This window comes from Mesoplodon densirostris, chromosome 9 (genome assembly GCF_025265405.1).
Source record: "Mesoplodon densirostris isolate mMesDen1 chromosome 9, mMesDen1 primary haplotype, whole genome shotgun sequence".
NCBI lineage: Eukaryota > Metazoa > Chordata > Mammalia > Artiodactyla > Ziphiidae > Mesoplodon > Mesoplodon densirostris.
The window spans coordinates 100,567,877-100,594,634 of NC_082669.1; the positions used below are offsets into that span (position 1 = coordinate 100,567,877).

Below are 26,758 nucleotides of genomic sequence, written 5' to 3' on the forward strand. Positions count from 1 at the left end.
CACCTATTTTATTTATTTATTTATTTATTTTTTTGCCGTACGCGGGCCTCTCACTGTTGTGGCCTCTCCCGTCGCGGAGCACAGGCTCCGGACGCGCAGGCTCAGCGGCCATGGCTCACGGGCCCGGCTGCTCCACGGCATGTGGATCTTCCTGGACCGGAGCACGAACCCGTGTCCCCTGCATCGGCAGGCGGACTCTCAACCACTGCGCCACCAGGGAAGCCCCCTCCACCTCTCTATATTTATATAAAATATGCACACACATATTCTCTTCCCCTCAATCTCAAAAAATCTTTTTTAAATATTAAAATAGTATAAAGGGGGAAGTGATGGGTAAAAGCGCAGGGGTGGAAGATAGAGGTTCAATGCTTATTAAGAGATCCATAGTCAAACTTAGAGTTGTATCAAAGCTCTTTAACCTCAGCTGATTCATCTGACTGCTCCTGTTTAATTCGCTAAAATAACGGTGAGGCTGTATAGATGTTAATAGCCACTTGTAATTATGTCACTATTGCAGGTTTTTGACATTACAGGTATGTGTGAGTCATGCCAGGACAAGAAGAGGAGAGTTAAGACAGTGACTGAAACACAGCCAAAGGGAGACAGAAAGCGGTTCCACCAGGGGCGAAGGAGACTGGGATCCATGTACTGGTGGGAGCTCATTCAGCCAGCGTCCAATGATCAATATGCAGCCGGCACTGTGCCCTGGGTGGCGCGAGGCAGAGCCAGGAGGGCAGGAAGGGGAGCGAGGCCCGACTCCTGCCCTCCATCAACCACACAAAGCAGGACATCTTCTCCCCTGCTCCACCTGCAACCCCACTGCCGGGCTGCAGGTGACAGGTCTTCTCCTGCCCACCTGAGCCTAACTGCCCTTACCCTTCAGAATGCACTTTTTTTTTTGGCTGCGCTGTGTAGCTTGGGGAATCTTAGTTCCTCGAGCAGGGATCGAACTCGTGCCCCTTGCAGTGGAAGCGCGGAGTTTTAGCTACTGGACCACCAGGGAAGCCCCCAGAATGCCCCCTTGATTGTCCAGGTGACTTAATTTCACTTGAATAAGAATGTGGGGGGCAGGGGTGATATTGTGGCTCAAAACACTGATTAACCAAACTGGGTCAGGAGGGACTGGCTTGTGAAAATGTCCCTGGACTTTCAGGTCAACAGGTCACTTTGAGAAATCCGATGACACCTACAGACAACCTACCCCCTCTTCCTTTTATCCCCCCAAACTCATCCATACAGTTTTACATGATTTTGTGGGTTTCATGATCCCCTAAAGGCCATCCATGGACTCTGAAATGAAGAATTCCTGCTCTAAAAGTTCCTGTGGGAAGGTGGTACCAAAGTGGCCAATGAAGAATGACAGGCACTGCAGGGGTTGGACTGAGCAAAGGAAATGTAACAGCAACAGCGGCCACATGAGATGCACATCCAAGCCCTTGGGCACGTTTTGCCTTTGGGGCTGAAAAGAGCCAGAAAAGATGTATTTTTGATAAGCGCTCCCTTGGAGCACAGGCTCTATGTGGTGCCACCTCTGCAGTGGGAGGTGACGGAGTCTGAGTCAGGGCATGAGGGATGGAGCTCTGCTTTTTGAGGCCATGAAGGAGGGAGATGTAGCCCTTTGAGGCTGGGTACTGGAAGCACAGTTTGGGATCCTAAGAGTGATCAAGGCAGGGAGAGGGATGGCTAAGAGGAAGGCTACAGGACCACCACAATGATTCTGACAAAGGGCCAGATGTCTCCGCCTGCTGGCTTCACCGTGTCTACCCGGCCTGTGGTGAAGCAGGTAGAAGGGCCCAGTGATTTGATCTCTGCCCAGACTCCTCTGCAGCCTTCCTATGCAGGGAAGGGGGAGTGCAAATCTGAACACCAAGCTTGTTGCAAGCCTTACCTTGGGTATCTTTCTCTTCTTCCTGCCGTTCTGTGGGTCCCCAAGGTTAAAGAAAGTGTCATCAGGGCTGCTGGGGGTGGAGGGAGGGCTGATTTTAGAAGGGGACCCAGTGCCATCCCGACTCGGCTTCCTAGTGTCCAGCAGTTTGAAGTTCCTCCTTTCTGAATTTTGCCGGAAGAAAGCAGGTTTGGACAAGGACTGCTGGGAGGGGAGAGGAAAAAAGAAGAGTAAATAAATACAAAGGGACTAAATGAGAGGTAACTGGTGGTAGCAGTGATGGAGACCAAGAAGATCAAGAAGGGAAGCTGGTCTATGTTCCCAAGGGTATGTTGAGTCTGCCTATGCTATTATTAAGTGCTCAATAAACACTTATCATTCAATTATGGAAAATGAGCATGATAAAGGATGCAAGTCTAATCCAGTCTCTTTTTAGACAAGTGGGAACTCACCTGGCTCAATCCCTTACTTTACAAATGAGGCTTTCTGATACAATGTACCGGGAGTTACAAGACCTAAGCATAGCTTTGTCCCTGCCACTGGTAAGCTGAGTGCCTTCTATACAAGGAATTTCACTTCTCTGGGCCTCAGTGTCTTATTTCTAAAAATGAGCTGCTTTAAGGTCAAAAGGCAAACAAAAAACCAATTGAAAAAATTTGCGACTTATAGAACTCATTTTTCTAATACATGCTACATATTCATGAGAAGACTAACAACTCAGAAGAAAAACAGGCAAAAGATGAGAATCAAAAGTTTACAGGAGGGGCCTCCCTGGTGGCGCAGTGGTTGAGAGTCCGCCTGCCGATGCAGGGGATACGGGTTCGTGCCCCGATCTGGGAGGATCCCATATGCTGCGGAGCGGCTGGGCCCGTGAGCCATGGCCGCTGGGCCTGCGCATCCGGAGCCTGTGCTCCTCAGCGGGAGAGGCCACAACAGTGAGAGGCCCGCGTACCGCAAAAAAAAAAAAAAAAAAAAAAAAAAAGTTTACAGGAAAGGAAATATAACAACTTTTATATATATAAAAGATTCTTAGCTTCACTCAATCAGAAAAAAAAATTAAAACTCCACTGAAGAAATTTAAAAATTTTTTTTATTGGAGTATAGTTGATTTATACCATTGTGTTAGCTTCTGCTGTACAGCAAAGTGAATCAGTTATACATATACATATATCCACTCTTTTTTTGATTATTTTCCCGTATAGGTCTCATTATACAGTATTGAGTAGAGGCCCCTGTACTATACAGTAGGTCCTTATTAGTTATCTATGTTATATATACTAGTGTGTATACGTTAATCCCAATCTCCCAATTTATCCCTACCCCCCAACCCCCCCGGTAACCATAAGATTGTTTTCTACATCTGTGACTCTATTTCTGTTTTGTAAATAAGTTCATTTGTACTTTTTTTTTAGATTCCACATATAAGCAATATTGTATGATATTTGTCTTTCTCTGTCTGACTTACTTCACTCAGTATGACAATCTCTAGGTCCATCCATGTTGCTGCAAATGGCATTATTTCCTTCTTCTTTATGGCTAAGTAAAATTCCATTGTATATATGTACCACATCTTTTTTTTTTTTAAATTAATTAATTAATTTTTGGCTGCGTTGGGTCTTCGCTGCAGTGCGTGGTCTTCTCATTGTGGTGGCTTCTCTTGTTGCGGAGCATGGGCTCTAGGCACGCAGGCTTTAGTAGTTGTGGCACACAGGCTCAGTAGTTGTGGCGCATGGGCTTAGTTGCTCCACGGCATGTGGGATCTTCCTGGACCAGGGCTCGAACCCGTGTCCCTGCATTGGCAGGCGGATTCTTAACCACTGAGGCACCAGGGAAGTCCCCCACATCTTCTTTATCCATTTGTCTGTCGATGGGCATTTAGATTGCTTCCATGTTCTGGCTATTATAAAGAGTGCTGCAGTGAACATTGGGGTGCATGTATCTTTTTAAATTATGGTTTTCTCCGGGTATATTCCTGGGAGTAGGATAGCTGGATCATAAGACAGCTCTATTTTTAGTCTTTTAAGGAACATCTATACTGTTCTCCATAGTGGCTGTACCAATTTACATTCCCACAAACAGTGTAGGAGGGCTCCCTTTTCTCCATACCCTCTCCAGCATTTACTGTTTGTAGATTAAAAAAAAAAATTTATTTATTTATTTATTTATGGCTGTATTGGGTCATCGTTGCTGTGCACGGACTTTCTCTAGTTGTGGAGAGTGAGGGCTACTCTTCGTTGCGGTGCGCGGGCTTCGCATTACAGTGGCTTCTTTTGTTGTGGAGCACGGGCTCTAGGTGTGTGGACTTCAGTAGTTGTGGCGCGTGTGCTCAGTAGTTGTGGCGCGTGTGCTCAGTAGTTGTGGCTCACAGGCTCTAGGGCGCCGGCTCAGTAGTTGTGGTGCATGGGCTTAGTTGATCCGCAGCATGTGGGATCTTCCCCAACCAGGGATCGAACCCGTGTCCCTGGCATTGGCAGGCGGATTCCTAACCACTGCACCACCAGGGAAGTCCCTGTTTGTAGTTTTTTGATGATGGACATTCTGACTGATGTGAGGTGATACCTCATTGTAGTTTTGATTTGCATTTCTCTCATAATTAGTGATGTTGAGCATCTTTTCATGTGCTAAAGAAACATTTTTCACTCAAAGATTAGCAAAGATTAAAAAATTTGATAACTCACTGTATTGATGAAAGTGAGGGAATAAAATCACTTTCACACTTTCATACACTGTTGGTGGGACTGGAAATTGGTACACCTCTACGGAGGGCAATCTAGCAGTGTCAACAAAAGTACAAATACATATATGCTTTGACCCAGTAATTCCACCTGTAGGAATTTGTCCTACTGATATGCTCATACTTATGCAAAGTTATATTGCACAAGGAAAGTCATATTATGCAAAGTATACTGTACAGTGCCATGGTTTGTAAACACAAAATACTGGAAACAACCTACAGATTCATCAATGGAAGCTGGTCAAATTATGGTACATCCATAAAGTAGAATACAATGCAGGTATAAAAAAACTTAATGGACTGGTATGGAAGGTTCTCTCATTTATATATTGTTAAGCATAAAAGGTAAGGTGTAGAATAGCTGGTATAGTATGCTGGTGTGTGTGTGTTGGGGAGCTATTCTGCTGGTATAGGCATAGGACAGTTCTGAAAGGATACACAAAAAACTAACAGTGGTTGCTCTGGGGAGAGAAATAGATAGGGGTGAGATAAAGACTTTTCACTAATACTTTTCATACTAAAATTCTGAACGATATGAAGTAATAACTACTCAATAAAATAAGGAAAATTAATAAAGATTTTAAACAACTTTGACCACATGTTCTCTAAAGGTACTTCCAGATGCATGCTTTATGATACCATAATTATAGCTGCAATGTCTTTTTAAAAATTACCTAATGAATTAGATGAGATAAAGGTATCTAGCAGAGTACCTGATATACAATAGGCATTCAGTATAAGTTTTTCTTTCTTACGACACTGACATTTTTTCATACTTTAATGTTCTAACTGCACTTTTCTTTATTATATTGTTTATGTTCTTCTCCTATTTATTCTTTGGGATCCTAGTGTTTTTCTTATTATTTTGGATGAGCTCTCTATATAGAACAGATATGAACTATTTGTCAGTTTTGCTGCAAGTGTGTTTTTCCCGTGTGATTTTGTGATTTGTTTGTATTTTTTACTTTGGTTATGTGGAATTTTTCACATAGCATTTTTTTTTTTTTTTGGCCTCACTGCTTGCAGGATCTTAGTTCTCCCACCAGCGATCAAACGCAGGCCCACAGCACTGAAAGGTCGGAGTCCTAACCACTAGACTGCCAGAGAATTCCCCACATAGCATTTCTATGTATGAAAATCTGTTCATCTTTTCCTTTGTGATTAATTTACTCTCTTCTTTCTTTCCCTAGAAAAACAATACCTTCTTAAAGGTTTAATATATATTTAATTCAATTTTCTTTTGGATTTTCTTAGTTTATTTTGAATATATTTTATTCAGTAATCCATTTGTAGTTTATTTTATGTTAGTCTAAACTGATTTTTTCCTTCAAGCTAACTTATCCCTATTCCATTTAATAAATGAGCCTTTCTTTCTCTATCAATTTATAAGACCACATTTATCATATCTTAAACTCTCATAGTCTTATTTTGTTCCTTTGGTTTCTCCATTCTTATTTAGTTCCAAACAGTATGTATCAATAACTCCAAAACCTTTTTAAAGATTTCCAGGAATAGACTCCCAGCCTTCCCAAGTGGCCTCCTCCTATGTCATCATGGGTCTATAGGGAGCAATCAATCGCATAGCATCGCAAGCCCTGAGTAGAAGAGGCTGGCCTGACTTGCCCTCTATGGGCTTCTTAATAATTAAAGCAGCACAGAAGAAGGAATAATGAGAAGCTTTCTTCAAGACCAAACTCCATCTGCAATGAAATCCAAGGAAATGGCCCCAGTTCTTTCACTGCATTGGAATCTCATACCAAATTGTTGGCAAAAAGCAGGTTATCTGTTTTTATTAGAGATTTAGATTGTGATAGAGTTTGTTCAAAGAAGTTTTGACCTATGAAAAGGGCTGAGAACAAAGAAAACAGAAAGGAAGGAAAACAAGGCACATGACTTTCTAAAGGGTGTGAAGAGACCTGGTGGAGGCTGTGTAGGGGTTGCATCTTCCAGGGGTCATGCTGCTGGAGAGGGGGCCTGGTGTGTCCCAGAGCACCCAGAGGAAGCCACCAAATGTCCAGGGAGTTTTCATGAGGGGGTGGAATTTCATTAGCTTCTTCTTTTTAAAAAACATTTATTTATTTTATTTATTTTTTATTTTTGGCTGCGTTGGGTCTTCGCTGCTGCACACGGGCTTTCTCTAATTGTGGCGAGCGGGGGCTACTCTTCGTTGTGGTGCGCAGGCTTCTCATTGCGGTGGCTTCTCTTGTTGCGGAGCACGGGCTCTAGGCGCACAGGCTTCAGTCGTTGTGGCACGTGGGTTCAGTAGTTGTGGCACACAGCCTCTAGAGCACAGGCTCAGTAGTTGTGGCTCACGGGCTCAGTTGCTTCGCGGCATGTGGGATCTTCCTGGACCAGGGCTCAAACCCGTGTCCCCTGCATTGGCAGGCGGATTCTCGACCACTGCGCCACCAGGGAAGCCCTCATTAGCTTCTTAACTGATAAAAAGGCTTAGTGGGCTGTCGGAGAGAGTATTATCATGTATAACAAGCACAATCTGAGAACAGGAATAGAGGCGAGGAAGAGCAAATAAAACTAAGAGAATCTTCGGGGTTTACAGCCAGTGCAGTGAAACAGATGGAAAGATGGTCAACAATGAAGACAGAATTGTCTGTAGAAGGCCTTTGAAAGTGAGGATATGAAGCCAGCAGGAATCAGCAAGCTTTTTCTAAAAGGCCAGACAGTAAATATATTATGCTTTGTGGCCTATACTGTCTCTGTCACAACTACTCAACGCTGCCACTGTAGTGCAAAAACAGCCATAGACAATATGTAAACAAATGAGCTTGGCTGTGTTCCAATAAAACTTTATTTACAAAATCAGGCAACCAACAGCAGTTTGCCGAACTTGAACTAGTATAAAAGGAAAGTCACTACAGGACCCTAGGAATGATTGTGTGACTATGGTCCAGAGAAGATCCCAGCTTTTGATCAGAGCACCTCAGGCCGACAAGCCCTGATGATAACAGACCCGTCCTATGGTGTCTCTATGGAGTAATCTCTATGGAGGAGCCTAGCTCTGCTGCAGCAGCCCCCAGAGTCTCCCTAACCTTAGAAACATTCCATTCGCAATGGACTCACCCAAAGATCTGTAGTGTCCAAAAGGGAAAAGCAGACAAGAACCCTCTGTTGAAACCTCTTATTTCAGGAGACAGTATGATGCGCCCTGGCCAGGGAGCATCCACCGCGAGGAGGGGGCAACAAGGAAGCTACGTGCCTTGTGCCTCGAAGAGGGAGCCGACCTGGACTCAGCCAGAGTTCATTCACCCTTCTTGTCTGTGAATGGTGGCTGATGGCTTAACTCCTTCCAGTCCTCGAATGTCCCTACCTACTGCCTCAGGAGACTGACTGCAGGAGACTGAAAGGGTCCTTGATATAAAATATCCCATCTCCTCTTTCACCTATCTCAACCTGACTCCTACTCTCTTCTACAGAGGCCTCCCCCAGGAAGTAGTCAGATGCCATTCGCACACGCATACGCATTTGTTCACATATGCCCGCAGGTACACATATTCACACGAATACATAGAAGCTCCCTTAACGATACATACATAGAGATACACAGGAAAGCATACACACACGTTCCAACACTTGGGACATTACACTAATGTAAAGTAATGGCATTATATTAAATGATGGCATACCATGCAGGCAATACAAATTGTTTTTAAAAAGAAAGTAATGACATGGGGAAACACTCATGATAAATGTAAAAGAGCAGCAAAAATGTATATACAATATCATCCCAAATCTTTTTTTTTTTATGTACACACACACAAACACACACACACATACATGTACAGTGTGACATGGTCTGGAAGGAAGTAAACCAAAGTGTTAACAGTGGTTTTCTCTGGGTGCTGGGATTACATGCAATTTATAAAAATACTTTAAAAACACACACACACACATAATAACAATCTATTACAGAAAAAAATATAGGTGAGTACAAAGAATAAATTAAAATTCCCAATTACAGATGAGTTTTTTTAAAATTACACTTCTTGGTATTTAAAAAGAATTTTATAATGAGAATGTTCTGTTTTTAGAAAATGAGGTTATTTTATAAAGAACACGTTATTGAGGGACTTCCCTGGGGGTGCAGTGGATAAGAGTCCATGCTCCCAATGCAGGGGGCCTGGGTTTGATCCCTGGTCAGGGAACTAGATCCCACATACATGCTGCAACTAAGAGTTCACATGCCGCAACTAAGGAGCTGGCGAGCTGCAACTAAGGAGCCCAGGAGCCACAACTAAGGAGCCCACGTGTTGCAACTAAGACCTGGTGCAACCAAATTTAAAAAAAAAACACATATTGAAAAGCATAATTCTTTTTTTTTTAATTAAAAAAATTTTTTTAAATTTATTTACTTATTTATTTGGCCACTCCGGGTCTCAGTTGTAGTATGTGAGCTCTTAGTTGCAGTATGTGGGATCTAGTTCCCTGACCAGGGATCGAACCTGGACTCCCTGCATTCGGAGTGCAGAGTCTTAGCCACTGGACCACCAGGGAAGTCCCGGAAAAGCATAATTCTATCTATTTAGCAAACACACATAAATAGTAGTTATGTTGCAGGCACTAATCTAAGTGGTTTACAAGAATTAATCTGATTAATCTTCATAAGACCCCCTAAGAGGAGTGTACAATTATCATTCCGTATTTTTACCAATGACATACAGATGTACAGAGATAAGATTATCTGCCCAAAGTCACAGAACTAGCAAGTGGTCTAGGTAAGTTTTGAATGGAGGCAGTCAGGCTACAGAACCTGCACACCTGACCAGATACGGTCTCTACGTAGCTGCAGCTAAGTAACAGATGATTTGTTGGTGGCAGATGGTGTCGGTGAGCTACCCAGGCAACCAGAGAATGCCATTAGTGACTTTTCCCACTTAGGTGTCAATACATAAGAAAGAGTATCTCTTATTAGCCTAGATTTCCTTTATTACAAAAAATAGTTCCTACCATATTCACTGTGCTATTCTACGTGTGGGAATGGTGGGTGACACATAGCAAGAAAAGAAAACGGCCCCTTCTCAGGAGCTTGCCCCTTCTCAGGAGCTTGCATTGTGTGTTTCTAAGTGTCAGCATCTGCCCCCAGCTGCACGTCTCTCCTTGTTGAGGAAAATCTGTCCAGTTGACCCTTACTTCTCTACTGGGACTAGGCACAATCTAATTAAATAAAAATCCTCAAAGATGTTTTAGGACTTTTCTGTGGCTGGTAGAGGAGGTTGTCACGGAAAGACTGCTTCAGTAAGTTCTCAGTCCCAGATGCAGCCCAGATGTGGCAGATGCTCCATGAATATGGATGAGCTAAATGGAGGAGGTGGAGAAGTCTGCAGCTGTCCCCCAGAACGGGGACACAAACCAGACACCCAGATGTAGGAAGGCAGAGAACTGAGCATGACACATTAGAGTCTTGCTAAAGACTTGCAAAGGCTCAAAATGCCTGCAAGTATCTGTGGCAATCGGACATGTGCATTGGGCAACTGGATTCTCTTTCTGCAGGATAGCTGCCTCTGGACTTCAAGTTCTCACTGACATGATTACCTACTGTGTTTTACTGTTTTGGGGACAGGGGACCTAGGTTTTCTCTAGCCTGGCAGGAAGGGGAAGAAAAGGGCTGCTAAGCCTTTACTTTCTGGTACGAGGGAGGAGCACCAAGTTCTGCAGGCAGAGCTGCTTTGGGCAGATGTTTTCCATTGTTCCTAAGAGGCCATGCAGTTCACTCCCTGCATGAAGTGGGGTAGAACTGAGTAAGACACGAAGGGGGCAGACTGGGTATGACAGCCGCCTTCTTCTTCTTTTTTTTAATTTTTATTGGCGTATAGTTGATTTACACTGTTGTGTTAAGTTTCTGCTGTACAGCAAAGTCAATCAGTTATACATATACACATATCCACTCTTTTTTAGATTCTTTTCCCATATAGGTCATTACAGAGTACTGAGTAGAATTCCCTGTGCTATATACAATAGGTCCTTATTAGTTATCTATTTTATATATACTAGTGTGTATATGTCAATCCTAACCTCCCAATTTATCCCTATGCCCCCCCCACCATTCCCCCGGTAACCATAAAATTATTTTCTACATCTGTGACTCTATTTGTTTTGTAAATAAGTTCATTTGTTCCATTTTTTTTAGATTCCACATAAAAGTGATATCATATGATATTTGTCTTTCTCTGTCTGACTTATTTCCCTCAGTATGACAATCTCTAGGTGAATCCATGTCGCTGCAAATGGCATTATTTTGTTCTTTTTTATGGCTAATATTCCATTGTATATATGTACCACATCTTCCTTATCCATTCCTCTGTCGATGGACATTTAGGTTGCTCCCATGTCCTGGCTATTGTAAACAGAGCTGTCATGCATAGTGGGGTGCATGCATCTTTTCAAATTATGGTTTCCTCCAGGTATATTCCCAGGAGTGGGGTTGCTGGATCATATGATAGCTCTATTTTTAGCTTTTTAAGGAACCACCGTACTGTTTTCCACAATGGTTGTAACAATTTACATTCCCACCAACAGAGTATAGGAGGGTTCCCTTTTCTCCATACTCTCTTCAGCATTTATTGTTTGTAGACATTTCTCCAAAGAAGACCTACAGATGGCCAAGTGGCACATGAAAAGATGCTCAAAATCACTAATTATTAGAGAAATGCAAATCAAAACTACAATGAAGTATCACCTCACACCGGTCAGAATGGACACCATCGAAAAGTCTACAGACAGTCTTCTTCTTCTAAGCCAGACTTATCCACTGTGGGAAATGAAGGATTCCCTAAATGTTGAAGATATCCACATTCCAATGAAAATACAAACAACACATTTCAAAGGCAAGTAGAAAGTATTTGCTAATTACTGGTTGTCATGGATTATTCATGATGACACTCTTTTCCATAGGAGGAGAAAGCAGCAGTTAATTGGTTTTGGCAAGTATTGCAGCAATCGACTTGGGTGGGTAAGATCCATCCTTCATGAAAAGTTCTACCTTCCACCCTCTTGAAGAAGGTTCCCTTTGTGACTATCATGTCTCATGTGTATACCCCCCTGCCCGCCAGCAAATCCGGACCTCGAGTGGAGCCCAGAGAGGAAGATGGCTTCTTTTCTTAGGCTGGAAACAGATCCTTTCAATGGGATTTAAACGGACACTTGCAGCCTGGATTTGGTCTTCCTTTATTTAATTTCTTCAACAACTAAACCATTGTATAACAGCTACTTATGGGAGACACAAAGAAACCAAATATATACTTTCTGACCTTGAAGAATTTACAATCTAGTTGGGGAGATGTTTTTAAGATATTTTACATGACCTAAATCAGAATTCAAATCATCAAAGTAAGAGATATCATAAGACAGTATATATAGTTTGGTGTGAAACGAATGCTTAGCCCACTGACTGTTACAGGGAAGCACAGGGGGAACAAGTCCCAGGGAGTGGGATGACCTGGAACCTTCCTGAAGGAGGCATGATTGAACTGGGCCTTAAAGGATGGGAAGGGAGAGGTCCAGGCAAGAGCCAAGGGCAGAGGTAGAAATGACCTAGCACAGGGGTGGGCAAATTACGGCCTATGGGCCACATCTGGCCCGCCACCTGTTTTTGTACAGGCCACGAACCAAGAATATTTTCACTTTTAAATGGCTAAAAAATATATATATATTTCATGACACATGAAAATTATATAAAATCTAATTTCCGTGTCCATAAATAAAGTTTTACTGGAACACAGCTTCGCTTACTGGTTTGCATAGAGTCTGTGGCTGCTCTGCACTGCAATGGCAGCGCTGAGTAGCTACAACAGAGATCACATATCATCGTGTATGACCAGATCTCTGGTTCTTTAGAGAAAAAGTTTGCTGATCCTGGGGCTACAATATCAGAGGGGCAGTTAGTAGGCTTTGGCTGGAGACAAGATTTTGTACGTAGAAACTGCGGGAAATGGTAACCAGGGATCAATTATAAAGGAAGCTTAATGCTATGCTAAAGAATATGAATTCATACTAATCTGTCCTCTGTTCCTACAATTTTGTCCTTTCAAAAATACTACATAAACGGAACCATGTAGCATGTAACCCCAAGGGAGTGGCTTTTTTCATTTGCCATCATTCTCTGGAGATTTATCCAGGTTGTTGTATACATCAATAGCTTATTCCTTTTTATTGACGAATAGTATTCCATCCTATGAATGTACTATACTATACGTAACCGTTCACCCACTGAAGGATATTGGGGTTGTTTCCAGTTGGGACCATTATAAATAAAACTACACGTGCAAAAAAAAAAAAAAGAATATGAACTCAGCTCTGTAGGCAATGTGCTGAAGTTATCATGTATGTGAATATAGTAATATTATCTGTATGCACATAGTACAAAACTGCAAAAGGTTCAAAAAGATATTCTGTGAAAATGTCAGTCTTCTTTCCTGACCTCCAGATACTCAGACACTCAGACAGCTCCACAGAGGTACCCACTTACTCATTCTTAGGGACCCTTACAGAGATATTCTTATACATTCACAAACATATATGAGTTTGTTTTATGTCAGGACATTCTTATTTATAGCTGTATAACATGGATGTGCTATCTTATTTACTCAGCTGGGGAGAATTCTGACCTAGAAGCTAAACTGATACTTTAGAAAGCCTTGTTGAGCAGATGGGTTCCAAGAGAACTAGAGGCAGGAAGAGGACGCAGGCTGCCGGAGTGTAAATCCAGGAGCCTGGCAGTGAAGGTGGCCTGGCATTCCAGTGTAACCCAGAACTGCAGCCTGCTCAAGGCCATGGTGCTGGGGACCCCTCTCCCCCACTGCTCCTCTGGGGGCTCATACCTTGGTGGGTGTGTCAGGGATGGAAGAGGTGGGAGAACCTGGAAAGTTCAAGACACACTTCTTCCCGAGGCATCGACCATGTAACTCAACGTCCTCATAAGGGTTTTCCTTCATTGGTGGATCTGCAGTCAAAGGCAACGGATTAGAAACTGGGAACACTAAGGAAATTCTCCTTATCAGATCTTGATCCAACACCTTAACAGGTCTCTCCTTGTGGGGACGTCTGTTGTCTTGCTATCCATTTAGCCTTCCTCTTGGTAACAGACCTTGGTTTTCACTGGGGTAACTCCCTGACTCCCCATTCTTAGAAATGTGAGATTAACTCCACTCCCAGTTTCAGGGTTTAAGCCAATCTGAGTATCCCGAATCCCTGCCTCAGTGACCAGCTCTGGGAAGGGCTCATATTCCAAGCCTAAGCCAATTGCTGCATGGCGTTCCTGGGCTCTGAAGGTGAACAAGGGACCTAAATCAGTCTCATCAGAGTGAACCTCAGGATGTTTGTTGGGACTTGCAGGACACAGGCTTTCCTTTCTCGCTGCAAGGCACAGATTCTGGGGAGCCAATGGCAGCCATCATGAGGATCGTGGGAAACCTGCTGCGAATGGAGCTAACATGAGAGATAAGAAATGAGGAAGAAAAAGCCAGTTCTGGTCACATGAGCCACCAAACTCCCTCTGTTGTTTCAGCTGGGTTTTCTGTTCCTTGTAGCTGAAAGCTTCTCTGTCAGGTACACACTGCTAAGAGAAGTCTAGATCTCATACCCACTTTGGATTTGGGAGGCCTACTGCTTTGGCAGGAACCCATCTCTGGCAGCTTGGACACAGCAAGTCAAATAGCTCGGCTTAGTATACGCCCTTCCTTAAGTCTCATGTTTCCTCCTACCATGGAGTTTCTTCTGGCGTTGATGACTGCCTGCGTGTAAGTACGTGTATATCTGCCTGCTCTGCCCCTTGCACAGGGACACAGAACGGTCTCTTCCTCAGCTCATTTCTTCCCCCACTGCCACCCTCAACATATGCAGACATGGTCTGAGTTTACACCTTCCTGAAACTGTGATCCTCCCTGGAGATTATTTAGCTCACCAAATCTAAATGCACAAAAGCTCTGTGAATCTGAGTCCCATTTTGGAATCAGAGAATTCTTTCGAGCAAGGCCAAAGTTACTTTTTAAAAAGAAGACATTCATTTCAGTCTGAATTGTGACATCGTTACTGCCACATTCCTACAGGTTTGGAAAGAGTACGGTGGTCTTTGGTTTTCTTTCATTCAGTAATCCCTACAATTCACTGAGAGTCTGTTATAAACCAGGTATTTTACATACCATTTTCTTCAGCCCTCAAACAACCCTGTAAGGTAGCTGTCATCTTCCTTAGTACAGAGATGAGAGAATTGAAGTTCAGAGATGTTAAGTCACCAGCTCAATGTCACACAGCTAACAAGTAGCAAAGCCAAGATTCAGTCACGGATATTGAGGCTCCAGGTCTCGTGTGTTTCCCGCTGTGTCAGGCTCTGCCTCCTTGGCCGTTCATCGCCAGCCCTTCCTCCCCACTCCAGCCCATTTTTCTCTCACGTATTTCAACATGGGTCACTCTTCCACCCACCTACCTGATCTCTCATTCGAGTACATGTTTGCCTTTGAGTGTGACTGTGTGTGTGTGTGTGTGTGTGTGTGTGTGTGTATTTCAAGCAGCCAGCCCCATTTCCTCCCTCTTCCTTCTCATAGACAGACTCACTCAAACATTTTGGCCTCTTACCTAGAATGTCCTCATAGACGTTCTCCTCCGATAAAGTGCGTGTGAGCCCCAGCTTAGTCTGTGCGTACCAGTCCACCCTGCTGTTCTCAGAGGAAGACTGCAGTAAGTCTTCAAACTCATAGGACTTTCTGGGTTGTACAAGGTGGGAAGAAAAAAAACCGAGAACTCAAATCAAATTAGGCTGGTTCAGAGAATACATGCCAAAATGGTTTTTTTTTTCTTGCAAAGATTTCCAATACTGAAATCAACTCTGTTTTTTATAAGAAAGTGTGAAAATCCTCAAATATGAGATGTGGTTTTTAACTTGTGAGAATGTTTATGCTATTATGCCAGCTAAAGATAGTAAAGTACACATGTAAAATACAATCCCAACTTTGTAAGCAAACATATACATAGAAGATAAAAAGAAGAGAAGTGAAACATACAGCTGCTCTCTCAGGACTGAGGGATGACTGGTGTCTTCTCTTCACTTTCACTTTTCTGAATTTTTCAAATGTTCGTGTGTTTACAGAGCACACATTAATAAACACAAAGGAGTAGTAATGGCCAATTCAGAGCAGACAAGAAGCCTGAGCACCTCCTCCTTCTCTCACCCAAGTGGTTATCAGAAACCCAAGGGCCAGCTGAGGCACCCCACCCCACCCTGAGATCTGTGCAAATGTGCCTGGGGCTCTGTCTGGGGCCTGGCTCACCACCACCCTCCCCCCATCTTACATCCACACGGGCTGTCCCTGTTCTGCTGGTACTGACTCTACTGTGAAATGTAGCCCCTTCTCCAGCTCACACACACACACACACACACACACGGCCACTCACCTTGAGTTTCTATGATCTTTTGTAACTCTATGGAACACTTGGGAGATCATGAGGTGGGTCATATTATGAAACATACAAAACATCACCCATCTCACAGGTTCACTCCACCTCCCCCCTTTTTCTTCTCTCTCTCCCTAGCCTTCTCCAAAGTAACCCACAACTTCTCCCTGTTGGAGCAGAACAGTCCTGCCCACTCAGGCTCCAGAGGCTCACCTTCTTCTACCCCCACGCAGATTTATCAGGAATTTCTGCTGAACACACCTGGGCCTTCTGTGAATGGACTTTAGGTGAACGTGCAGTCCACCCACGTTAAACAGGGCACATCCTGAGCTGACTTGGTCCTGGCCCCTCACTCCTTCTGGTACAGGGTCCAGATGCTCACAAGCCTCCTCTGGCTCAGGAATCACTGCTCTTCTCTCTCACTGTGTTCATGTGTCTAGCACAGTGTTCTGTGCATGCCAGATGGCACATTGCAGCTAACGGCTGCAAAATGCAGAGTGTCCTTGCTTCCTCATCCATACTTCCAGCCCCGGGAGAAAGTGCCCCTCTGGTGGCTCTAGGATTAAACAAATCTGGACACAGATCCCGAATCCCTCATTCACAAGTCTTTTCAACTTGGATAAACTACCTGAGCTCAAACTCAGTGTCCTGATTTGTAAAACAGTAATTACCTCTTAGAACTGTCCATAGAACAGAGGACGTTTGTAAAGTCCTTGGCACCTAATAAGCCCTCAACAAATGTTAGCTATTATTATCTGTCGTGGTGCTATTAGTTATTTATGCAGCCAGTGCTTTATAAGAACATTTACTGTGTGGGAGGCACTGTGCTCAGGGTTTGAAAAATAAGGACTAAAACAGCCAGAGTCCCTGCCTCAAAGAGCTTACATTCTAGGGAGGAAGACAGATGTTCACCCAGCTCACACACAGATAAACAGAGTTATAAACTGGGTTAAGTTCAGTGATGGAAAAGCACAGGCTGCGAGGATATCGAGGAAGGCTCAATGTAGGTGGTGGGATGCATCAAGGGAGGCCTCTATGAGAAAGTCACTCATTGAAGCTGAGCCTTGAAGGATAAAAAGAACTTAGTCGGGGGAAGAGCATTCCAAAAAGAGGGAAAAGCATGTGGGAAAGTCCTGAGTCTACAGAGAGAGCTCGATGCATTTCAGGAAACGGCAGACAGACGGACAGCATGGCTGGGCTGCAGGGGACAGGGTGGAGAGTGCCAGGCAATGAGACAGCGGAACCAAGCGGAGGCCATTTGCCTGCTGTCCAAGCTTTGGGGATTTCTTGCAGTTTAAATCTGTCCCTCTCCACTAGCTTCTTTCTCTCCTTCTTTAAACATGCGCAGGTTTCCTCTGTCTTAAAAATCTTTCATTTGGAGCAATGACCTTTGTGGTTCTGCTATTTCTCACCATCCTTGCCAACATTTTTTGTTTGTTTGTTTTTGGTACGCGGGCCTCTCACTGCCGCGGCCTCTCCCGTTGCGGAGCACAGGCTCCGGACGCGCAGGTTCAGCGGCCATGGCCCACGGGCCCAGCCATTCCACGGCATGTGGGATCTTCCCGGACTGGGGCACGAACCCGTGTCCCCTGCATCGGCAGGCGGACTCTCAACCACTGCGCCACCAGGGAAGCCCTTGCCAACCTTTCTAACTGGGGGAGGGGAGGAGGAGCGGAGATTCCTCTTTTAGTTTACCATAGTTCACTCGTTTTCCTTTCCCTTCCCCTCTCAACCTGTCCGTGTGCATCCCTTTTCTGAAATTCCTCCTAAAGGTCACTAGTGAGTTTCTGGTAGAACCTAACAACTTTCTCAGTCCTTTCATTACAGGACACGACTTGGTTTCTACAGCATAAGGTAGCAGTGCTCAAAGTGCAATCTGTGGGCCAGAGCTGGGGTGCCGTTTCCAGTCCTTGACAAGATAAGTACAGAAACTGAGAGAAAGCGTTTAGAAACTTTTCAAACAATTTGACAGAATGAACTTACAAAAAAACACACAAAAAACTGAGGTTTGTATACTGACGTCTTTTTTCATTACATTCCTCTGGTAATTCTTTTTTTTATTATATTTTACAAAAGTATCGTTTGGCAAAGGGTTGGAAACACCTGCAAACCAGCGCCCCCTGACGGTTTGAGGAGGCGGGTGCAGGGCTGCCCTATCTCTACTTGCCCTGTCAGACCACTCCTCCTGGGCTTGCGCTGGCAGCTCTCTACCTCGTCCTCTTTCTGGGCTTGGCAGCTCTCTACCTCGTCCTCTTTCTGGGCTGTAGGTGTTTCCCAAAGCTTCTCTTTAGGCTCTATACTTTCTTTTTTTGGCCGCACTGCACGGCTTGCGGGATCTTAGTTCCCCAACCCGGGAATGAACCTGGGGCCACAGCAGTGAAAGTGCCGAGTCCTAACCACTGGACAACCGGGGAATTCATTAGGTTCTATACTTTAATGTCTACACAACTGAATTCATCACCCCTTATCTCCACCCCACCCTCATTCCTTTATGAACTTGAACGCGGCACTTAGGACAGGAGCACAAAGATGGTGTCCAGCGGGGAGAGGAAGGACTGAGCTTCAGCACTTTTGCAGATGGGACCTGGGGGAAAGCAGGTCTGAGCCGTTTTCTCTAAGATGGGAATGGGTTGTGCTGTGACCCCACTCTGAACATTTCCTAGTCCAGTTTCCATTAGCCCAGGCTGGCATCAGCCAGGCAAGCTGATTGGGGCTGGAGGTGTGGCCCAGAGCAGAGTGAGGTAACTGGCCTGGAGTGGGCCAGAACTCCTGGGTTTCCCCTGCTGAGCAAACCACGTTACATTAGCTAGTCCTCAGCATGTACGCTACATGGTAGGGAAAACGCAAACTGTTCAGACACCACAGAATCATTCATTCAGTACTTACTGTGTACTGACCAAGTGCTTGTCTTGGATCAGCACTTTCAAACTTTACGACAACCTTGTGAAAGATTACTATTATTATGCACATGTTATGCGTGAGAAAACAGGTATAGAGCCATAAGGTAAATTGGTGAAAGCCACTTTGGGAGAACCCAGGAAATCTGGTTGGAGATTGGTGCTCTTAAAAAGACAGGCACTGGACTTCCCTGGTGGCACAGTGGTTAAGAATCCGCCTGCCAGTGCAGGGGACACAGGTCCAAGCCTTGGGCGGGGAAGATCCCACATGCCGCGAAGCAACTAAGCCTGTGCTCCACAACTACTGAGCCTGCGCTCTAGAACCCACGAGCCACAACTACTGAGCCTGCGTGCCACAACTACTGAAGCCCATGTGCCTAGAGCCTGTGCTCCGCAACAAGAGAAGCCACCACAATGAGAAGCCCGTGCATTGCAACTAGAGAAAGCCCATGCTCAGCAAGGAAGACCCAACGTAGCCAAAAATACATAAATTAAAAAAAAAAAAAAACGACAGGCATTATGCAGAGCACACAAGTAAGGCAAGGCAGGAGGAAAGCTGCAGTCACAGTCCCCAGATTAAAACAGGTCGAGTTTCCAAAGTTTATTGTTAGGAACTTGAACTATTTTTTTGTTTTTGTTTTTGGCTGTGCGGCTTGTGGGATCTTAGTTCCCCAATCAGGGACTGAACCAGGGGCTCTCGGCGGTGAGAGTACGGAGTCCTAACCACTGGACCGCCAGGGAATTCCCAAACTAATTTTCTCTATAAAACCATATTACACATTACTGAGCATTGCCCAGGCAAGCCCTCTATTTCCCATAATGTAACTAAACTATCCGATAAAGAGATGCTATGAACCCTCACAGGGAAAAGAGGGGACAGGTGGGGAGTCACTTCACTGGCAGCTGAGCAGTTTCTGCCACAATAGCGGGAAGCTCCACTCCCAGCAGCAGAGGGAGAGGGTGGTGGCCACAGCCTACAGCTAAAGCCTTGACTGCCTGGGATTCCAGCATGACCTTGGCTAAGGTGGGCCTTTTCTTTGATTGCAGAAAGGGGCGGCAGCTGTGCCTTGCTTTGCCATGGAGAGAGCTCTATCATGATTTATTTATTTATTTATTATAAATTTATTTATTTATTTATTTATTTATTTTTGGCTGCGTTGAGTCTTCATTGCTGAGTGCGTGCTTTCTCTAGTTGCGGTGAACGGGGGTTACTCTTCGCTGCGGTACATGGGCTTCTCATTGCGGTGGCTTCTCTTGTTGTGGAGCACGGGCTCTAGGCGCGCGGGCTTCAGTAGTTGTGGCTTGCGGGCTATAGAGCGCAGTCTCAGTAGTTGTGCTGCACGGGCTCAGTTGCTCCACGGCATGTGGGATCTTCCCGGACCAGGGATCGAAACCGTGTCTGCTGCATTGGCAGGTGGATTCTTAACCACTGCGCCAAGAGGGAAGCCCTATCGTTACTTATTTTTAAAATTTTATTTATTTATTTATGGCTGCGTTGGGACTTTGTTGCTGCGCGCGGGCTTTCTCTAGTTGAGGCAAGTGGGGGCTACTCTTCATGCGGTGCGCAGGCTTCACATTGTAGTGGCTTCTCTTGTTGCGGAGCACGGGCTCTAGGTGCGCAGGCTTCAGTAGTTGTGGCTCGTGGGCTCTAGAGCACAGGCTCAGTAGTTGTGGCGCATGGGTTTAGTTGCTCCACAGCATGTGGGATCTTCCTGGGCCAGGGCTTGAACCAGTGTCCCCTGCATTGGCAGGTGGATTCTTAACCACTGCGCCACCAGGGAAGCCCTATCATTATTTATTTTTATTTTTTAAATTTTTATTTATTTATTTATTTATTTTTGGCTGTGTTGGGTCTTTGTTGCTGCACGTGGGCTTTCTCTAGTTGCGGCGAGTGGGGGCTACTCTTTGTTGTGGTGCGCGGGCTTCTCATTGCAGTGCCTTCCCTCCTTGTGAAGCATGGGCTCTAGGCGCGCAGGCTTCAGTAGTTGCGGCACGCAGGCTCAGTAGTTGTGGCTCATGGGCTCTAGAGCACAGGCTCAGTAGTTGTGGCACACGAGCTTAGTTCCTCTGCGGCATGTGGGATCTTCCCAGGCCAGGGATCAAACCCGTGTCCCCTGCATTAGCAGGCAGATTCTCAACTACTGCGCCACTGGGGAAGCCCCATTATCTATTTTTTGAAATATCATTTGAGGTACCAGTGAAGCAATATTTGTATAGGTCAAATTTTAAAATAATAAAATTATTATAAAATATTTATGAAATAATATCTGAATAGTTCAAATGTTTTAATAATAAATGCCCTAACAATAAAGATGTTTGTATGCTAAAGGCTCTCCAAGTCCCAGCAGATGGCTCACTTATTTATTTATTTATTTATTTATTTATTTATTTTTATGATGGCTCACTTATTTAGAGCATATGTGGCACAATCAAGAATCTGGATCATCTGTTGGGGTTTGTTAGGATGGGATTAGCCTGTAATCCAAATGGTTGCTGTCAGATACCCTGGGATTTCAAGCTATAGTTTGAATGTTTTTTTATGATCCTTCCATATTTCTAAGAAGAGATGCTAAAACAAGATATCAGCTATATTTTGCATTTGATTCCCAACACATCAAAGGTACCATCAGTCTAAACAGTATCAGAAAAGCCCACTTTTAAAATGTTACAAACTTCCATTAATAAAAAAAAAAGCTGATTAGAGGATGGTTATTCACAGTGCAAAACTCTTATTTAATTTGCAAAAGAATTCATCACAGGATTTCTTAAATAGTAGTTCCATTTCTGTATTAAAATGTCGGGTTTTAGCTGGCTAATTCTTATACAGGAAGCCTGAAAGACAAACTTTAAATCAACGTGAAGCTACTGTCCATCCAAGATCAAGAAGAAACCAGAAATCCTTACATGCCCAGCTTCTAGAGGCAGCGGGAAAACAAAATCCCAATCACGAAGTTTGATTTCTCATTGTTCTGTGTTGGTGACATGTTTGCAAGCATTAGCTTTATTAAGTGGTTGGTTCCTCCTCAGCACTATTTCTATAATCTGCATAAATACCACCAAGGACTGCAGTCCTTTGGTTCTGAGGTTCAAGTAGGTGATTAGGGTCCCAAAGAGGAGAAATATGATTAAACTAATCATCCAATCATTTAGCTAAGTATTTTCCATGAAAATATTATTTAACTGAAAAAAAGGTTTTAATACCGTTATTTACATATTAACTTTGAAAGGAAATCTTGAAAGGTTAATGATAACCACATCCAAATTGGCTTCTCTCTCATTTAAACATTTCCATGTTTGTTCCACATCCAGCTGCATGTTTAATAAGCACCTTCCTAAAGGGTGGAATTGAGCTCACAGCTGGTGATGCACGGGTAAGAAGTCCCTGGGAATGTGTTTCCTCGAGGTCCAGTGACTGGGACTCTGCGCTTCCACTGCAGGGGGCGCAGGTTGGATCCCTGGTTGGGGAACTAAGATCCCGCAAGCTGTGTGGTGTCCCCCGGCAAAATAGCGTAGTTTCAAATAGCATTTTGAATGTTATTTGTGACTTTTCCATATTTTTGTAAACGAAGTACTAACATAAGAGCTCATCCCACATCTCTGTTTAGAGGATGCAAGAGAAGCTCAAAATGAACAAATCCGAACCTGAACTCATGCCACCATTCCCCACTCCCTCATAAGGACCAGCTCCCTCTCCAGTGCCGCCATCTCGGCAAAGGCCATCACCATCCGTCCAAGTGTTTACGCCTTAACCCTGGAAGTCCTGTGCGACCTTCCCTCTCCATCACTGCCCACATCTAACCAATGAACGAGTTCTACCTGCAAAGTATCCCTGGGATCCACCCACTTCTCTCAATCCCCACTGCAGTTATACCACAGGGTAACCCCCAAACCTCCTTGATCTCCCTCCCACCCGCCCCAACTACCCACCCTGTCCACTGGTGCCCCTTCCAGTCTCCCCGCAGCTGCGGGGTGGGGCAACCTCTTAGGAACGCAAATCGGATTGTGTCTCTCCCCTTTTTAGAAACTTCCAGATGCGTCCCATTCCTCTTCGGTAACAGGCCAAAACCCTCGCCTGGGCTCCAAGGCTCTTCCAGAGCTGACTCCAGAGGGCTTCTGGGCCGCAGCTCACACTCTTCCTACACCTCTGGCCCACCCCCTGCCTTTCAGTCCTCCAGCGTGCTAAATTCCTTCTTGCCCCAGGGCCTCTGCTTGTTTGTCCACTCAAACTGCACACACTCACACCCCAGTTCCCAGCCCACCCCCCTTGCCTGGGAACCTCAGGCCTTGCACGAGTGTCACTTCCTCTCTGAGCTGGCCCGGCTTCCACGACAGGCTAGCTACCCCTGCTGAACATTCCCACAGCACCACGGGCTTCCTCATGGCCCTGAGAGCGCTTAGTTACATAACCAGTTGAATAGTTCTGACTATTACTAGTACGTAAGTTTCATGAGGGCAGGGTCTGAGTCTGTCTTATTCATTGCTATAGCATAATACTACATAGGTATAGTAAATATTTGTTGGTTGAGTAAGTGAGTGAATATTTTAAAAGCTGGTTTTAATGGCCACCTTTACTGCTTATAATTTATCCCTATTTTGAGGTAAAGAAATATTTTACCTGCATTCTGAGAGCTAATTTTTAGTCAATTGTTTGAACACAGTTCCCCCAGAATTATTTTCAGCTGTATTTAAATTTGCTTGGACAGCCTGAGACCCAGCACCCACCTAAAACACCATTCAGATGAGCTAGAAACCGGGGATGCCTTGCTCTGATTCCCTCATCCACCTCCAGCTGCCAGAGACTCTCTTCTTTCCTCCATCCCGGTGATCAGGGGCAGCTCTTCTCCTTGGGAAGGGCATTCATACCACTGTTCCTGATCAGGGTTCTTGGCCTCCTTAATCAATAGAAATTGATCAGAGGCCAGACAAGAAATTCAGGCAAGACTTTATTGGGGCCCCTGCTGCAGCAGTGGGGAGCGAGAACAAACAACAGGTTCCCTTACTTGCTCATTTGCTCAAGGGGCTGCGAGCTGGTTCCTTATATGGGGTGAGGGTAGGGGTGTGTCCAGGGGTCGGGCCAGAGGGATGGCTTAGGTGGGTTTCCCACCCCTTAGGTGGTGTTGTATGCAGGGGACATGCGCAGTACCCTACTTTTTCTCCCTGCCGGCTCTTCAAAAGTGGCAGTTGGGTTTTTTTGGTCTCTTTGTATCTTTTGTCCAGAATGTGCCCCAACTGCACATGCATGCAGTTATTTTTAGTCCCTTATAGTTTCTTTGTATTTTGCTGCTCAAGGAGATGTTTGTCCAGGTGCAAGCATTGCAGCACTGCAGCAAAGAGTCCCAGGTCCCAGCCTGTCTCACCACCAGGTGATCAGAGTCGGGGGCTAAATGAGAGAATGTTTATGTCAGCTCTTAGCTCTCACTCTGCTACTGGGTATCTCCTCTGTCCAGTGCTATGACTATGCATGTTGGGTTTCCACTTATCTCTATCCTGGATGCAAAAATAGAAATGTCAGAAGAAAAACTATCCTTAGCCACCACTGTATCTAAAATCCAACCATTTCCACCTTCTCATGAGAAATAAGACATGACAATCACTATTCTAATGTAGAATGACAACTACCCTCTCTACTCTCATCTCTTTGTCTTCCAATGCAACTACTATCGAAATAAATGAATTTACAAAGTCAAGCTTCTCAGCTGCTTTCAAAGTTACTTTTGCTCTAAATCTCAAATTAATCAAACAATTTGCCCCTTTGAAGATTTTAAACATTCAGTTTTTAGACGTGGTAGCTAGAGTTGCCTCATGGATGCCATGGTGACTGAGACAGACTCATAGTGACAGAGACAGACCACAGCGTAGCTGGTACATTAACTTTAACGACTAAACCCATGATAGCTGAGGGCTGCTGCCCAGCCAGACTTCTGTGGGGATCCCTATCAGTCCTAGAGTAGATGGAAATTATGGAATCAATAACAGTGCCGTATGATTTGGCAGCCATATAATGACTGAGGTTTCATGTCCTCAGAAAGTTCTGAAAGTCTTACACTAAAGCCCCAAGGAAAGGCTGAATCTATGTGATGCCAAAATCATCAGTTGAAAAGTTGAAATTTTGGTCAACATAGTTATTTAGTTTCATAAAGATCTAAAAGCTCTGTCATGTGATCAAATTAAACTAAAATAAAAAATCTGAATTTGAATGAAAACACTTTAGATATACAGACCCATGTGAATTCAGGATGCTGCTAACACTTAAAAAATAATAACTTTTCTTGTTAAATGTCAGCCTTAAGGCATTCCTGCCAAAGTTGTTAAACGTATGCCATAAAATATACATAACCAAGTTAATGCTGCTGTAGGAACCTTATCTTTGGAATTTCCTGACATTTGAGGGTTTCTCATTTTCCATTTTAGGGTTGAAGGCATAAGTCCTTGCAGTTAATTTCCTGGGGCTTTAGAGAAATGAAGCAAGAAGAGAGAAAAGACAGAAGGAAGGAGGAAGAGAAGAGAAAAGAGGAAAAAAGAAAAAAGAGCAGGGAAAAATAGAAGGAGAGAAAGAGAAGAAAAAGAAAAAGACATTTTCTCAAACCGAGAATCTGAATCCGTTGGTTTGGCTCTTGCTGAGGTGGACTAACGGCCTATGAAAATAAGCTGAATACGTTCTCGGGAGCGCGCAGCCTGGCCGTGTAATTCTAAACCCTCATAACCTCAAAATCCTTAATCATTTCTTTCTTCAACCTTGGCTTGGCTTTCCTGCCTCAGAGAGGACAGGAAGCCTGCCAAATTCAGAGTTGGGTCTTTTCTTTTTTTCTTAAGCGATAGGACCACAATAAAGAGCATACTTTGTTTGTTAAGAGTAGAAAGCGAACATCTTGCCCTAATCACCTCCGTTGTACCATTTTAAACAAAACGAAAAATCCAAAGCCAAAATTCTTAAAACACAGTTGATGCAACCATATTCAAACTGGCCAAGAAAAATTACATCTTTGGACTGAAACTAAGTAACTTTAGCTGGTTTTAAAGAAAATGCTGGAAGACTGAAAAGAGCAGATGATAGCTAAGAGAGAAGAGATAATAGGAATAACTGTTCACCAGGTTGATCTGTCTGCCCAGGGATGACACGGCTGAAAGATTCCAATTTCCCAGAACGAAGCTGCCCCTGGGAGAGTGGGCCTCTTCGGAGGAATAGCCCGGAAAGGGCACGGAAGGGCTACTCTGGATAAGCACTGGGGACAGGAGCAGAAAAGTCACGAGGGCACTCAGGGCCCTGAGGCTGGCACTGGTTTGGGAAAGGGTTTAGAACTGGAGGTGGATTCAAACCTTCTCAGCGCATAAAGAAGGAAGCCTGTAAATTCTTCTGTAGATATCACATAACGCTGATACCAAAGCCTGGTAAAGTTAGTATAGACCAGTCCCATTTATAGAATACTGGTACAAAAATCTTAAATAGGGGGCTTCCCTGGTGGTCCAGTGGTAAAGAATCACCTTCCAATGCAGGGGATGCAGGTTTGATCCCTGGTGAGGGAACTGGGATCCCACATGCCGCAGGGCAACCAGGCCTGCACGCCACAACTACTGAGCTCGTGCACCTCAACTACAGCCCACATGCCACAAACTAGAGCCCACGCACCCTGGAGCCCACACGCCACAACTAGAGAGAGAAAACCTGCACGCCACAACTAGAAAGAAGCCTGCGCGCCGCAATAAAAGATCCCATGTGCCGCAACTAAGACCCAATACAGCCAAAAATAAATTAATTAAATAAATAAAATATAATAAATCTTAAAAAAATCTTAAATAGAATATTAGCAAATAGAATTCAGTTGTGCATTAAAAGAATAATGA

At 44.4% G+C, this 26,758-nt stretch overlaps 1 protein-coding gene and 1 non-coding gene across 4 annotated transcripts in view; both read right to left on the reverse strand.

Moving 5' to 3' along the window:
• DENND2A (DENN domain containing 2A) overlaps positions 1-26,758 on the reverse strand; it is a 102,225-nt gene that overhangs the window by 40,591 nt on the left and 34,876 nt on the right. For all 3 annotated transcript variants that reach the window (XM_060108422.1, XM_060108421.1, XM_060108420.1), the window contains 3 exons: positions 15,204-15,331; positions 13,451-13,572; positions 1,889-2,089 (listed from right to left, as the gene is read on the reverse strand). In XM_060108422.1, coding sequence (XP_059964405.1) covers positions 1,889-2,089; positions 13,451-13,572; positions 15,204-15,331 — 451 coding nt within the window. The remainder of the gene's footprint in view (positions 1-1,888; positions 2,090-13,450; positions 13,573-15,203; positions 15,332-26,758) is intronic.
• On the reverse strand, positions 9,056-9,128 carry TRNAR-CCG (transfer RNA arginine (anticodon CCG)). Its single transcript has one exon. It is a non-coding gene; the product is annotated as a tRNA-Arg (tRNA).